Source organism: Neolamprologus brichardi, chromosome 20 (genome assembly GCF_056152115.1).
Source record: "Neolamprologus brichardi isolate AB-2024 chromosome 20, ASM5615211v1, whole genome shotgun sequence".
In the NCBI taxonomy this organism is placed as follows: Eukaryota; Metazoa; Chordata; class Actinopteri; order Cichliformes; family Cichlidae; genus Neolamprologus; species Neolamprologus brichardi.
Window position 1 is genome coordinate 4,713,459 of NC_142123.1, and position 15,316 is coordinate 4,728,774.

The 15,316-nt window shown below is 42.7% G+C and overlaps 1 protein-coding gene across 3 annotated transcripts; it reads left to right on the forward strand.

The window, feature by feature from the left end:
* The first annotated feature begins 72 nt into the window (after positions 1 to 72).
* Positions 73 to 15,114, forward strand: klhl17 (kelch-like family member 17). 3 transcript variants are annotated; one of them, XM_035905637.2, is made up of 12 exons: positions 73 to 231; positions 3,313 to 3,577; positions 4,275 to 4,396; positions 4,512 to 4,733; positions 7,088 to 7,204; positions 8,232 to 8,463; positions 8,893 to 9,037; positions 9,253 to 9,420; positions 9,510 to 9,598; positions 9,748 to 9,821; positions 9,968 to 10,149; positions 12,731 to 15,114. In XM_035905637.2, exons 2-12 carry the CDS (start codon positions 3,364 to 3,366, stop codon positions 12,957 to 12,959), a joined length of 1,794 nt encoding a protein of 597 aa, XP_035761530.1. In that variant the 5' UTR covers positions 73 to 231; positions 3,313 to 3,363; the 3' UTR covers positions 12,960 to 15,114. The 3 variants fall into 3 exon arrangements, with proteins under 3 accessions (XP_035761530.1, XP_035761529.1, XP_006785606.1); XM_035905636.2 differs by lacking the exon at positions 73 to 231 and adding an exon at positions 633 to 1,030; XM_006785543.3 differs by lacking the exon at positions 73 to 231 and adding an exon at positions 634 to 1,030 and having other exon boundaries at positions 8,232 to 8,445.
* Positions 15,115 to 15,316: the final 202 nt, after the last annotated feature.

Sequence of the window (15,316 nt, forward strand, 5' to 3'; positions counted from 1 at the left end):
TCACGAAAACCTCGAAATTTTCTTGCTCGTGCAAGATCGGACACTGTTTTGATGCAACACGTGAGGTTTAAATAAAATGTTCAGCTGCATTTACCAGACACAGGAAGCCAAATATCCAGAGAGGAGTACAGTATTTTTTAAACGTTACTTTGCACGGCCTCAAAGCTGGGCAAGCTTACAAACCGAAGGAAGTCACTGCTGTCATCGCATCGACACCGACGACGGCTGGTCGTGAGTACCCTGTGCTTTAATTTTTTTCAGGTTAGCTAACGTTAGCTTAGCGGCTAGCTTCATAGACAGTTTATTTAGAATCACTGGCTATCTCACGTAGAGATAATAAAGACAGGGTGCTTATTTTACGTCAGTAGTAGGGTGATAAGTGTATAATTTGCACGTAAATAACGAGAAAAAAAATTACAGAAGCTGTGCATTATTGAACATGGAGTTTCACATTTAATTTTGTTTTCCGGGCTAACCAAAACGGGGTATGTTTCATATTGTGGTCAAAGGAGCTTGCATATTGTGGCCAATCACAGCGCGTCACTGAAAACTCCGCCTTTCACAGTAGCACAGACGGATACGCCGAACACACTTCCGTGTTCGGACAAGACAAAAGGGGTGGCTTAAGGTCGTGTGTGTCTGTCGGCTCGTAAACTGAACATTCACTGCATTAGTTTGCCGGTTGGTCATTTGAAATGACATACCGGTGTTTTTCAACCATGTCTTCTTTTTTAACGTATTAAAATTTAACAGCATGAGCAAGTCTTGCTACCTTCGGCTTCGACAATTACAGCGCCACCTTAACAGACCGATGTCAGCTTTCAGGCAGCTCTTTTTTTTGCATTGACGTCAAGCACATACAGCACAAAACAGAGGCTTTCTTCATATTTCCTATGCTCGAGTCACAATATGGACCGATAAGTAGACGGTGATAGGATTTTAAAGCCTTCTGACTGCGACAGCTCTTCATTCATCTCCCCTTACCTCCTGGAACACACTGTCTTCAAGGATAACTGCAAAACAACCACCGGTAAAGCCATTATACATTCATTTTCTTTCCTATTGCCGCTGCTGCAGCTGACATATGCTCTTATTCAGAGCTGATGGAGTGGGGGTTGGGGTTTCCGTAGATCACATAGTGATATTTGGATAGGAACATCCCTGTGTCCCCCAATGAAATTGTGCATTCAGCAGGATTGTGCAGGCACTATTTATCAAGGAGCAACTCAGCCTCTGTGTGGATACCAGCCAGGGTTTGGGGGTAGAGACGATAAAGGGAGAAACAAGCCTCAGATGAACAGGACAAGTGTTTCAGTTTGTTAGTTTAACTGTGACAGTTGTGTTTTCACATCTACCACAACATCCCGTGTTTCCATGTCTCATTTTCCAGTATTGTCTCTTACTATTCCCTTGGGCATGAGAGCAGATTGTTCCCTCATAGAGGAACATGGCTGGTGTGCGTGTTTTTGTTTTTTTTAATGGGCTATTGTGTTTTGGAAAATGGGACCCTGGGGTAGTAGCCAGGCAGCTGTGATGACATTTGAGATGGTGCTCGGTGGGATGGGGGAAGAGTGTTGAATTGAAAGCGACAGAGCCGTTGTTAGGATGTACTGATCATAACAGGGAACTGCTTATTTGACAGTCATGTGAAACTTAACATAATCAGGAAAAATGGTACAATGGGTTTCAGCATTGAGCATTGCACTTCTTGGACTTCAAACTGGTCAATATTCTCTCCTGATGAGATTCTGCTTGTTGCATAATTGCTCTGATTAACTCAAGATTGTAAACCTCTTGTCATATGTCTAAATAAAGCATACAGAGGCTGTTTGTATGTGGTGGTTCAAAGGGAATGTTCCAGCTTGGTGTATTAAATAGATATCCTAAGGTATGTGTGATTTTTATTTATTTGTGTAATGTGTGTGGCTGCAAGGTCCTGCAGGCAATGACCACACTTATCAGGGGTCTTGCAGTTTAAGAATCCTTCTTTATCATTAAAGTTTAAACATATATCACAGTTTTCCTTTATTTTCAATCATATAAGTTCTTCTACACCTGTGAATGCTCACATTAAATAACAGCAAAGTTTAAAATAATGAAGAGCAGTCAATTAGAAGGCCAATCAGATCGATTGATTTAAAAGAAGAGGATGTAAAATAGTGTTTGTTTATCTGGGGCTGGGTCGTAGGGGCAGCAGTCTAAGCCGAGAAGTTGGTCTCTTAAGCCACATCCTCGATCTTATCCAGGGGAACATTGAAGGGTTCCCAGGCAAGGGAAGGAGCTTGTAGCCACATTTTAATTATTCGTCTGAATGGAGGGCGAACCAGCGTCTGCTCAGTGGCTAAATGCTTGCAAATCACTTGCCAGCAAGAATTCAGTGTTCCTCTGTTTCACACTCACATCCACTCCTCGCTTGTCAGGTCAGGTTTCAAATGGAAAAAATGGTAGTGATGTTGTGCTGGTTGCGTCCATCTTTCATATACAGTTTATGGGATGAATTGTGGGCTCCAGGTCCTGTTCATCCCAGATAAATAATCCTTTTTTAGCTGCATTAGATAAATAAGAATTATTCGAAAGCTATTCTTCAAAAGTTACAAATGTGGAGCTGCAAATGAGTATGAAGGTTATATTTTTGATAGCGTGGCCTCCCCAACCCCATAGTCAGCTTCTGCTTATATGCCTTTCACACTTTTAAGGTATCACTGCATCAGAGTTAGTACATTATATTTTGTTTTGTTTAAGAATCAGTCTGTTCTTGGCCTGTGGTTTTCTACTCTTGCTTCAATCTGGTTTCCTCATCTGGTCACTACATATTCATCAGACAACAACTTCTAAGATGCTGCGTGATGACAGTTATGCAACATGCAGAAGTGTGTTCTTCCATTCAAGAGCAGCGTGGGGGAGTTCACAGCTAAATGTGGTCCAATTACATTGCAAGTCAGGATGGATCACACTGATTTGATGGCAGGCTCATGCATAATGTCCATCTTTTGAAACTCTCTGGTGTGTCATAGTGAGATCTAATCATTCCTGAGACTGAATGTGAAATAATCAGGCCATCCATCCTACTACACTTTGTGATTGTACTCAGATTTCTGTCATGCTGGCAGGACTTCCTGTCATAGCCGACAGGATGGAAGCTATAACTGTAATGATAGGTACAATGATTGGCCAGGACACCTGTCATAACCGCTCACTCCCTATAGATGAGCAGAGCCAAGACTTTTGTCTACCCCCCAAAAAAAGGATTTTATTATGATGCTGATGATATTAGTATTGGCCGACATTAAAAAGCTTTTCTTGACGTTTCAGTTGCCAAGAGTGCGGCCCAGGCACGAGCCCACGACCGCAACGTCAGGCACCATGATGGAGGGGGGCATGCAGCTGCTCAACCGTGATGGCCACAGCATCTCGCACAACTCAAAGCGCCACTACCACGACTCCTTCGTGTCCATGAACCGGATGCGACAGCGTGGCTTGCTATGCGACATCGTCCTTCATGTCTCCAACAAAGAAATCAAGGCGCACAAAGTGGTGCTGGCGTCCTGCAGTCCATACTTCCACGCTATGTTTACCAGTAAGTTCAGTCTGTGTTATGGACCTTAATGATGCATATACTGTATACTGTCCCTGAAGTTAACAAAGATGAGCAAGTGGCATGACAAACTCAAACTGCAAACTATTTTTCTCTGCTGTTCGAGTTTGTTTACATTAGAACTTGTGTTTTTATGTGTGCCGTTATGGCTGTTCCATCCTTTCAGCATCATCGCTTCCTTCCACCTATTCCTGTCTGGGGCACAGGTGGTCATGTGAGGTGTGTGAAAGTCAGATTTCCTCCCAAACACTAGCCCTTTGTGAGGTTGCTGTGCGCTCCAGACAGTCATTTGCCTGGAGACTCAGCTGTTAGACTTCATGTCATCTGACAGAGTCCCTAATTAAGCTATTTTAACAGAAAACCTCAGCAGAGGTGTTTGTGAGGTTGTCTAACTATGAGTCGATGAAGCTCGTGACTGTTACTGTAGAAGCTCCAGGCTTAGTTCTGTGGGAGAGAGAGTGTTTATATCCAGGAATTTCAAAAATCTCACACACTTGAAACGACCGATTTAATAAACGGTAACAAATGAGCTGTGCTGACATTTTGCAGCAGTGCTGTAAATGTTATGAGATGCCATGTGTCAGTATGATTGAAGAGGGAGGAGTTTAGCTATCAGCTGGAGCTTTACTCGGTGTAATTTGTTAAAATTAATCTGATCTCATTCTGTGCGGCCACGCAGACGAGATGTCTGAGAGTCGTCAGACCCACGTGACCCTTCACGACATTGACCCTCAGGCTTTGGAGCAGCTGGTCCAGTATGCCTACACAGCAGAGATTGTGGTCGGGGAAGGAAATGTGCAGGTAGGCTTGACGTTTTAAGATTCACATACACAACTGCTAAACCACTTTTTTTTTTTTCTTTCTTTTTCATATGGCACAAAAAAATTAACAGACTTTGCGTTTCCACCTGTTGTAGACGCTGCTCCCAGCAGCGAGCCTGTTGCAGCTCAATGGGGTGCGGGACGCCTGCTGTAAGTTCCTCCTCAGCCAGCTGGACCCCTCAAACTGCCTGGGCATCCGAGGCTTCGCTGACACACACTCCTGCAGCGACCTGCTCAAGTCAGCACACAAGTATGTCCTGCAGCACTTTGTGGAGGTGTCCAAGACTGAGGAGTTCATGCTGCTGCCACTGAAACAGGTAGGGGTGATGATTAATCTATCATGAATAATGCCAAAGCACAAAGGACACGCAGCAATGCTTACATCTATAATTTTTCCCCAGCATAATGTATACACAAGCACAGCTTTTTCTTTTTTAAACTGCAGCAACATGCCACGGGGAAGTTGTGTGCTTTTGACATTCACCAGAGAAACTTTTTCTCCTGCCTGTTTTCACTGTCTTCTGCGGTTTTGTCATCTGGCAAGTCGGCTAAGCCAAACTATCACTTATTCATTAGCAGGGCTCAGCGGTGGCAGCACTCTGGTTCCTGTCTGGGAAGTGGTAATTAGGCAAAACCAGTGACATTTCCACAGCTGCTGTGCTGTTTAGAGAGCTAACAGCAGTGTTTGCTCCTCTGACGTAACAATAATGGTTTCTATTTTGGTTCAGTTAATTTGCTTTTGCTTGTTTTAACCAAGGTTTTGGGGGAAATGCATCTTGTAGACGTACCCATTTATTATTTTAGAGCGATGTAAGGAATGCTGGGCCTTGGGAAAGAATATAACCCTGGCTCAGCAGCCAAACACTGCTATCAGTTACCTGTGAAGAAGGCAATGTTTGGCTAACAAGCACTGTAAAGTCCTTTTTGGAGTAGATCCCGAAGGAGTGAAAATATTTTTTAAAAAGTTGTTGCCCAAAATTGTAGCAGAAAAGGCAGAAACATACGCTTCTTACTGCGAAGTGATACATAATCCAGCGGGACATCCTGGCATATTGTATTTGACATTTATGTGTTGGTATTAGTCTATTCCTGGCATGCTAAAGAATAAAGTAGTGCTGCTGTTGGGTTATTTGAACTTCCTGTTTCCTGCAGTTTAAACACACCTACCTCAGTAGAAAGTTTACATGTTTTTATTTTTAAACTTCTAGAGCAATTTGTGTTTTTAAAAAAATTGGTGTTCATGATGTCAGACAGCTTCTAAAAGCCCACAGAGGCACATCATGTTTTTGTTTCAGGCAGGGGCTCACTGTAACATCTAAAGAATTGAGAAAATATATTTTCTCTTAGATGAAATGTTTAAGAAGGTAACAGCAAATTAAAAGGAAGGTGAAGAAAATTAACAAACTGCCACTACCATCCCTTTCCTGTTATTTTCTCACTCTTTAAATAACAATTCCCACAGTCCTAAAGTGATGTTGTTCCACCAGAGTAACACACTAAGCTTCCCTCTGTATCTGGCCTTCAAAGCCCTGAGACTGAATCTGCAGTGTGTGGGCACAGTCCATTAAAACACTGAAACTTAAGCTGCATAAAAGCAGATTAAAAATAGGCCATTTTCTTCATCTCTGTTCTTCTGTCTCTCTCTTTCTCTTGGCTTACTCCACTGTCGTGTCTGCAGCTGTTCTGTGACTGTCATAAATCTGCACCAGATCAGGATTTATGTACTGGCTGCTCTACAGGACTCCAAGCTCACAGAGCTGTGAAATATGCCCCATATTTCTTCTGATGTTCTCTGGAGGAAGTGGCAAGGCATGACAGGATTGTGACTTGCCAAATTTGGTGATGTAGAGTCGCATGCGTGACATTTTGAAGACAACAGTCGACAGATTCCTCCTAATTACTGCGTGTAGCTTATGAAGACATGAGTACTTTGACACAGTGGCGCTCAAATGTCCCTCAATCGTGTTGCCATACTATGAAAAGGCAGTAAAGGCGTTTTTCTCCATATGCACCCACACATTCTGGAGTTAATTTGATGCACTATGTGCATGCAGCGGTAGGAGGGACTGCAGGGTGGGGCAGTGGCATCAGCAGTATTTCTGTGTGTGACTCTGGATTAGAGGAGGCTGTTCCTGGGAGGGTTTTGCTCTGATCTGGCCAGGCAAGGCAGCAGCAGCAGCAGCTGGCTGCCTTGGTCCCACCCAGCCCTGCCAGCTTAGGCTTGGGCTGGGAACACTGCCAGCCAGCCACTCAGAGTCCAGCATTCGTTGTGCCACAGATGCACAATTGAAGAAGTGGTAGCTTAAACTATTACTTAAAATGCATCACGGCTCACGTGCACACACACAGGCTGTAATATAATCCACAAGCGAAGTGTGCACGATGTCAGAGTCGTGCTTTATTGAGTCATCCTTTCTTTCATTTTGAATTAAGACAACAAATCAAGCAAAAGAAAAGGAGATGCAAGACTTCAGCTGAAGTCACTATACGGTCTGTGACCTATGCAAATTACTTCCTGTGTGCCGATTTCTACAACCACAAGAAAGTATTCTGCAAATGCTTTTCAACGGTCCAAGTTGATACACTATGATTTAAAAAAAAAAGAATAATATAAAGTTGTAAGCGATAGTATAATTTCACTCTTCCTATATGCTTTGTCTTCGCCATCCAGGTCCTAGATTTGATCTCCAGTGACAATCTCAATGTGCCATCTGAGGAAGAAGTGTACCGAGCCGTGTTGAGTTGGGTAAAACATGATATAGATGGACGCAGGCAACATGTACCTTGGGTAAGTCGTTTGTTTTCCATGTTACCCACCCCATTCCCCTTTTTGTTGTTTAACTCTGTGTAGGGCTGCTCGATTATGGCAAAAATGATAATCACGATTATTTTCACTGAAATTGAGATCTCGATTATTTGACGATATTTAACAATAACAATGTGTTGAATAATGACTTTAAAGATTGTCAAAAAATAATATAAAATAGTGTGCAAATACTGATAACAGTGCAAATGTTTGCAATATAAAAAATAAATAAATGTAAACATCTATGTTTAGTGAACTTTGCAGTGTTGCTCTGTGGTGCAGCTACGACACTGTAGCAAAGTTTACACACTATGTCTACTTGATCCACGTCTGACTCCGCGAACCCATAATGTTTCCACACCACTGAAGTTTTTTTACCTCTCTTTTCAACCAACGGCAGTCACTCTCCTCTCCAAATAACTTCTGCTTAGCTTTCCGAGCTTCCCTCGGGTCCTCTTAATCAGCGGTCCCCAACCCCCGGGCCTTGGACCGGTACCGGTCCGTGAGTCGTTTGGTACCGGGCCGCGAGAGTTGAGGCTCAGGCGTGAAATGTATAGTTTTCAGGGGTTTTATCGGTTTTCAGCGTTATTTTGTTATCGTTTTTATCGTTTACTCGGTTTTCCTGGGTCTTTTCACGTGTGTTATGAATAAATTTTCTTTTTTTTGGTACCGGTACAAGTTTTATTTTGTTGTATTTATCCGCGACACCTTAAAGTCCGGCCCATGAAAATATTGTCGGGCATAAACCGGTCCGTGGCGCAAAAAAGGTTGGGGACCGCTGCTCTTAATTGTTGTGACACGTGTTCGAAATGCAGAGAGGTGCGCTCGATTTGCCACACGGAGCAGCGCGAGAGTAAAGCACGAGGGAGGGGCTAATAATCGGCTCAGTCATTTTTAATGATCGTTGAAAGCCCAGATCGTAATCGAGATTAAAATTCGATTAATTGAGCAGCCCTAACTCTGTGTAGCACCACCTGCTCATCACCCACTCTCCCACTGTCTTCGCTAGCTGATGAAGTGCGTGCGGCTGCCATTGTTGAGGCGAGACTTTCTGATGAGCAACGTAGACACGGAGCTGCTGGTGCGTCACCACTCGGAGTGCAAAGACCTGCTAATCGAGGCCCTAAAGTATCACCTGATGCCGGAGCAGAGGGGCGTCCTAAGCAACAGCCGGACGCGCCCGCGACGCTGTGAAGGCGCCAGCCCTGTGCTCTTCGCCGTTGGTCAGTGTGCATCTGAAGGTACCCATTAGGGTACACTTGGACCACACACATCATGTCTAGCTCACCAGTCACTCATGATTTTTGCAAATGCCAGCATTTTTTATTCTGTGTGAACTGCATGTTGGAACTTGAATAGTGCGCCTGTGCACACACACACACACACACACACGTCAGATGTGTCTCCATCGACTGTTTCCAAAATGATCAATCTGACCTTTACACCCACTATGATTGGAGGCTGTGAGGCTCTAATACTTCTCCTCCCTCATTTTTAACTTCTAGCGTTGCTGTTTGGAACGACTGTAAACACATTTCATTTTCACTCCTTTTAAAAACCCGAAGTTGAAATCCTCGTTTTCTCATGTCACCATCCTCCTGATGACATTTGCGTTTTTGCTCAAAGCATTTTTCCTCATTTTTTTTACTGTATGTTTGTTTCTTTCCCAGGCGGCGGCAGCTTGTTTGCTATCCACGGAGACTGCGAGGCGTACGACACCAGAACAGACCGTTGGCACATGGTGGCGTCCATGTCCACTCGGCGGGCACGGGTGGGCGTGGCGGCAATTGGGAACAGACTATACGCTGTTGGAGGGTAGGTGATAATAATCGCAGCGTTTGACCCTAAAAAGTTATTTGTTACTCAAACATTGTGTGATTTGAGGGGAAGCTTTGGCGAGCAGAATTTGTGGATAATTTGCTCGATGAGCTGGTGAGAGCTTTCTTCCATGCGAAGCAACTTTTTATCTTGTATGTTTACCGTTTGTTGCAAAGTTGTGCATTTATTTATATCCGTGTCGCTTTCTTTAGCTATGACGGCACCTCTGACCTTGCAACCGTGGAGTCCTACGACCCTATCACTAACTCCTGGCAACCTGAGGTTTCCATGGGAACAAGACGGAGCTGTCTAGGCGTAGCTGTCCTGCATGGCCTGCTGTACGCTGCGGGCGGTTACGATGGAGCTTCCTGTCTCAATAGGTATGCACAGCCTGTTATTATGCTGATGAATACTGATCATTTTAAGCTGAATTAAATACACGTGAGCATCTGGCTTTTTTCACTTTTAGTGCAGAGAGGTACGACCCTCTGACCAGCACATGGACCTCAATCGCTGCTATGAGCACTCGTAGGAGATATGTTCGAGTAGCAACTCTGGGTAGGTACTGGCAAAAAAAACCAAGCTGTGCTCCTGTATTTACTTTTCACTGTTTGTATTTTAATAACTCACATCAAGAGGGAGTTGCCATCTCGGTATGCGACCGCTAATATTTACATTCTCAGTATTTACTCCCTTTTCCCCTCCAGATGGCAGCTTGTATGCGGTGGGAGGTTATGACAGCTCCTCACATCTCGCAACAGTGGAGAAATATGACCCTCAGGTATACAGCTGTTAAATTTATCATTAGAAAAACCCGTCTGTTGCCAGGTTTACCTAGACTGGATGCTGTAGACAGAGTGAAACGGTACAAACAAATCTGCTGTGTGAATATGTGACAAGTGCTCCGTCTCTTGATTGGCTGAACAGAGCAACACGTGGACCGCCATCGCCAACATGTTGAGTCGACGCAGCAGCGCCGGGGTGGCCGTGCTCGACGGCATGCTTTACGTCGCAGGAGGCAATGATGGCACCAGCTGCCTGAACTCAGTGGAGCGCTTCAACCCCAAGACCAACACCTGGGAAGGAGTTGCCGCCATGAATATACGCAGGTTAGCCACGTTTACAAAGAGAACAGAGAGGTTATGGTTTGTTTTTTACATTATGCTGCACCGTAAGAGGCAGAAAGACAAGAAATGAGAAAAAAAATCTGGGATGAATTCAAGGTAATAAATTAAACGAGACACACCTTTAGCCAACTGAGCCAGCAGGATGACCCAGTTCTCCCTTTACGCCTGCATAACTTCAGCTGGGAGTGAAGAATATGGAAACAGCCTCTGTGTTTTTGTTTTTTTGTTTTTTTTAGCACTGTCCAGCTTCTATCCTTATTTTTGTGCTTCCTAACAAGCACGACACCTTGCTGAAAGGATTTGAGAAGCACCACAGGCCAAGCCTCAGTTTTGGTCTAACCTAAATAAAGAGATAAAACCATCTTCTTTGAAAAGCTGAAAAAATATCTGCAGCTCTGTCTGTATGTAGCTTGTCAGAATAGTATCTCGGCTGCAATTAGTTCGCTGTGTGCTAAAGGCTCGGGTGTCGGGGCATTTGGAGGATTTTTTTCCCCTTGTGCTGCCAAAACCTTCTTAAGGCATAAACATCAAGTGGCCTATTTTCCACAACAGAGTTTTCATGTTTTAATTTTCTTAGAAGATGAAAGCTGAAACTCATCTTGCAAGTGATTATCAACAAAGGCGTACGTGCACGCACGCTCGCAGCATTGTATTGTCACAGGATCTGCAGCAGGGAGGAAGATTTGGAGATGTAGCTGTTGAGGATTTGTGATAGCATCGGCAGATTTGCTCTTTCCCAGGGCAGCTAGACACACTTGTGCATCCGCACACGCACACTTGGTTATGTATGAGTCAGTGTGTTGTAGGAGCAGAAAAACCTGACAACAGTTGACTGTGCAGCTCCATGAATAACCCATGGCATTAATCAGCTGTGTGCCTTGGAGTTCTTTTCTTATCCAGTTGCTGAGAGGCTCAATTTCCACAGTCCAAAACAATCACACTGTAATGGCTACTAATGTGTCACGCGCTATAGCCACTTCACACGTGTGCCGGTGTGGGAGACATTGTAGAATAATAGTCTTGTCCAAAATCATCTCATTGTGTTACGGTCACGACGGGGATATTTGAAATGAACATTAAAACCAAATTTGTTCCAAGTCCTCTTTAAGCACAGAAATTTTTTTTTTAAATTATTTATTTTTTACACCGATCATTTGCTTTGATTAAGAATTAAGTATAGATGTTCAAAAAGTACTGCTTTTTAAAGGTCTGTGTCATGTCAGGTTGCTTTAATCCCCAAAGCTAAATAATAAACAGAGTTGTGTTACCCAAGCACTGCAACAGGCTCATATACACATTGTGTTACATTAAGGTTTTTGGTAGCGACAGTCCTGTGTGGTTTTTGAAACCCTCTTGTTGTAGCTTTTTTGTAAAAGTTCATGTTTGACTCAATAACTGCAAGGTGTCCAGGCCCTGTGGTTGAAAACGAGCCTCAATCACCACCCCTCCACTACCATGCTTGACTGTGGTGGTGATGTTTGAATGGATATACCGTGTTTACGGCAGTAATTTTGTCTGTCCAAAGTTCATTGTTCCTGAAGTCTTGTAGTTTGTTTAGGTTCATGTTTGCAAACCAAAGCCATGTCACCTGGTTCTTTTTAGAGAAAAGACATTTTCTCCTTTTAATCGTTCCAAACAAGCCGCACGTGTTCACATTTTTAAATTTTACTGTCATAAACTTTAACATTTAACATGCTGAGGCCTGCAGCATCTGAGACAAAGTTCTTGTATTTTTTATTTATTTGTTTTCACGGCCTGACTTTTATGGGAATTTGCTGGGACATCTTCACTTGGGCAATTGTGGCAATGTGTTAACAAACACCTGAATGCTTCAGGCAGCAAACTGCCAAAAGTTGCTGCTTTTATAGCGGTGCGCAAACTCGCTGATGATCAAAGTGCAATTCATCATCAGCACCTGGCTGCTGCTTAGCTTATTTCCTGTGGACGCAGTAAGGGAGTGCTTAACCATAGGACTGCACAGAGTCGTGTGAAAAGCTTGTGCATATGATTATATAAAATCTATAGGTAAGAGACTTTTATCTTAAAATTTGAGTGGCTTTTGAGGAGGCTTTGGTTGCATGTCTGTGTGGAGAGCAAATGAGAAATGCTAGATGCCAAATTTCATCTGATAACTATTGGATATTGTCTGACGCTGATTCATTTTCATTATCCTTCTATTTTACTTTTAAAAAGAAACGATGGAGAGAAAATTGTCAACACCACAAGTCCCCAAAATTGACAGTTTCATCCAAAGGCTAAGCCAGTACACTGGTCATTGGGTGTCCCAATTGCTTCTCTTCTCTTTGAACACTGCAGCTTTTAGCTGTGGTTTCAGACCACATGAATTTGCCATTTGTTTCTTTGTCCGTTTCAGCAGTAGCCACTTGCATCTCACAATCCCCTTTTTTCTGTTTAATTTTCAGTGTGCCTAAATCTAGGATTGGTTACAGTAATCAGAATGCATACATACCTTCGTTCGTCCCACATTAGGTTTAGAAATCTCGAACATATCATATTAAATATATGTGAGAACTTACATTTAAATATTCTTTTCCCCTTCCAGGAGCACTCATGACCTGGTGGCTATGGATGGCTGGTTATACGCAGTGGGAGGCAACGATGGCAGCTCCAGTCTCAACTCCATTGAAAAGTACAACCCACGCAGCAATAAATGGGTCGCAGCCTCCTGCATGTTCACACGGCGCAGCAGCGTGGGCGTGGCTGTGCTGGAGCTCCTGAACTTCCCGCCACCTTCCTCGCCCACCCTCTCGGTTTCTTCCACCAGCCTTTGACACGGGGTCATTGTTTGGCTGACCTCAGCCTCTGCTGCTACAGCCCAGACTGGCTCTGGGAAGAGACGCAACTGCTCTGTTTGAAACAAAGAAGATGAGGAGGAAGAGCGCTGGTGGTTGGACAGGTAAATGTGTGGAGGCGAGGGGAACAGATGGGCTGAGGCCTCGGTGTAGTGTGCTTCAGAATTAGTGGCAGCTTTGGTGAAGATTAGTGCACCAGAATTAAAAAACAAACAAACATGCTGGTAATGAATTTAAAGATCTATGTTGTTTTCACTGATTATAGGATACTGTAATTTACAGTATTTCACAAGTTAATTTTTTGTTATATCAACAAAAAGTCCTTTAAAAAAATCAACAAAACTTTCAGTTTTGTGCATTTGCAGCTTCAGATACATTCTTAGCCTCATTGATTATATTAATTTGAGGTTGAATGAACAAAAACTGGGCTTACTGCATTGCATGTTCTAAATTTCCTCTAACAATCTGGCTGTTTTCAATATTCCCCTTAATTCTGGACTACACTATATCTGGCCTTGGTACCTCCACTGTATAGCCATACACATACCGGCTCCCTCCCATATGTGAACATTGACCAATCGTTCTTCAAAGCCCCACTTTTAAAAATAAATAAATAAATAAAAAATTTCCCACCGCTCTGGTGTTTGACACACCTAAAAACACGGTGGTCCCTTAATTCTGTCGTGTGTGATGTAAATGTATTTGGTTTGATGTTGCGGTCTCGCTGCAAGGTTTTTCTTTGACACCCAGAGGTTTTGCAATAATGTATTTAAAAAAACAAAAGAGGGAGAGAGAAAAGCTGAATGATTTATTTTGGAATGTAGATTTTTACTGGTTGTACCATGCATGTTTATGTACTGGCACCAACAAGATAGGAAAAATATATATTGTAGTGCTGCTTTGCCACACTAGGTGGCAGTAACAGGCAATGTTGTAAACCCTCACTGCAAGAGCGCATGGACACCAACAGCATAGAAAAGCTAGGCCCTCAAAACTGTAAATGAGTTTGGATCCATTTTCTTTTTTAAAGATATAAAACAGAGATGATAAAGTATATGTATTTATAAAAATGTATAAATGCTAATATATATTCTGTTTTTAAATATGCTTAGAGAGGAAAGGAGCCTACTTCAGAGTGTTTTTAATATATTTATTTAGATGTGTGATGTGCATATCATCAGTGGATATGACAAAGAATGTCTAAAGCGTGAGAGGGGTAGAGTTTCTCCTGTTGCATCTCGAAATGCGGCCTTCGTTTTGCATTTCTAAATATTTCTTCACTGCCATAAGCATGACCGCATTTGACACTGCATTTGTGACAAAGGCTTTAATCGCTCGCAAACCTGCTGACCACTCAATGAAAGAAATCTATACTGTTTTTAATCCTGCTTCTTGAACAGTTTTTTCCAAAAATGTGGAAGTGGATATCATCCTGGAATTCAGTCAAAGCAGAAAGGTCTAGTTTAGCTTCAGTATGCCAACACTTGACACTAATCGGTAATGTTGTTGACACTTGGTGCTGTCATTTTCCCTTTTTTATTACCTCATCATATAACAGCCGTATGATTAACCACAAATATAATGTCACTGAACCTGTTGTGGGTGATTTGGGGAATCTCACCTGCATGTCTAAAGTAAATGGGACCTGGGTTCAGTTCACGTGTCGTGCAGTGTTAACCTTTCCAAACTTCTGAGAAGTTGCCTTTTTTCCTTATTTTGAAGGATTTTTGTTGAACCTTTTTCTGTTTATCGAAAACAACCTTGCGTTTTAATTTCTGTGTAAGTGCGGACGCTCGTAGAGTTGGAGTCGTGATGGCCTTATAGAGAAGCTGTGATGAAGTCGATACAAGGCAGGGACAGACTTTAAAGACAAAAGGTGCACAGAACCACACAAGACTTTAGCCTCCATTCTGTGGATCCAAATGTACATAGAAAGATTGCTTAAGATATCTCACATCTGTTTGTGCAATTTTAATGTGACTGTAGCTTCTTTTTTTAAAGTTTGTGTTAAATGTGGTGATATTTATTTATGGTATGTTTCTTATTTATGATGGACTTTAAAATGTTGGATTTTGCACTGTTGCCAAATGGAGCAATACTATACACTTTAAAAAACAAATAAACATGTTTTCAAAGGTGAAAATTGTCCTGGTGATTTCGGACACACACAGAAACAACTGGTTGCATCCAAAGTGACATACGAAATGAAAAGTTGTAACTGAAGAGCAAAGGTTTACCCGTCCATGTATAAATGGTCACTACAGTTGTGTCCATAAATTATTGGATAGTTCACCACCGTGCATTTTTAATTAAACATGTGACTGACGTGCAGACTC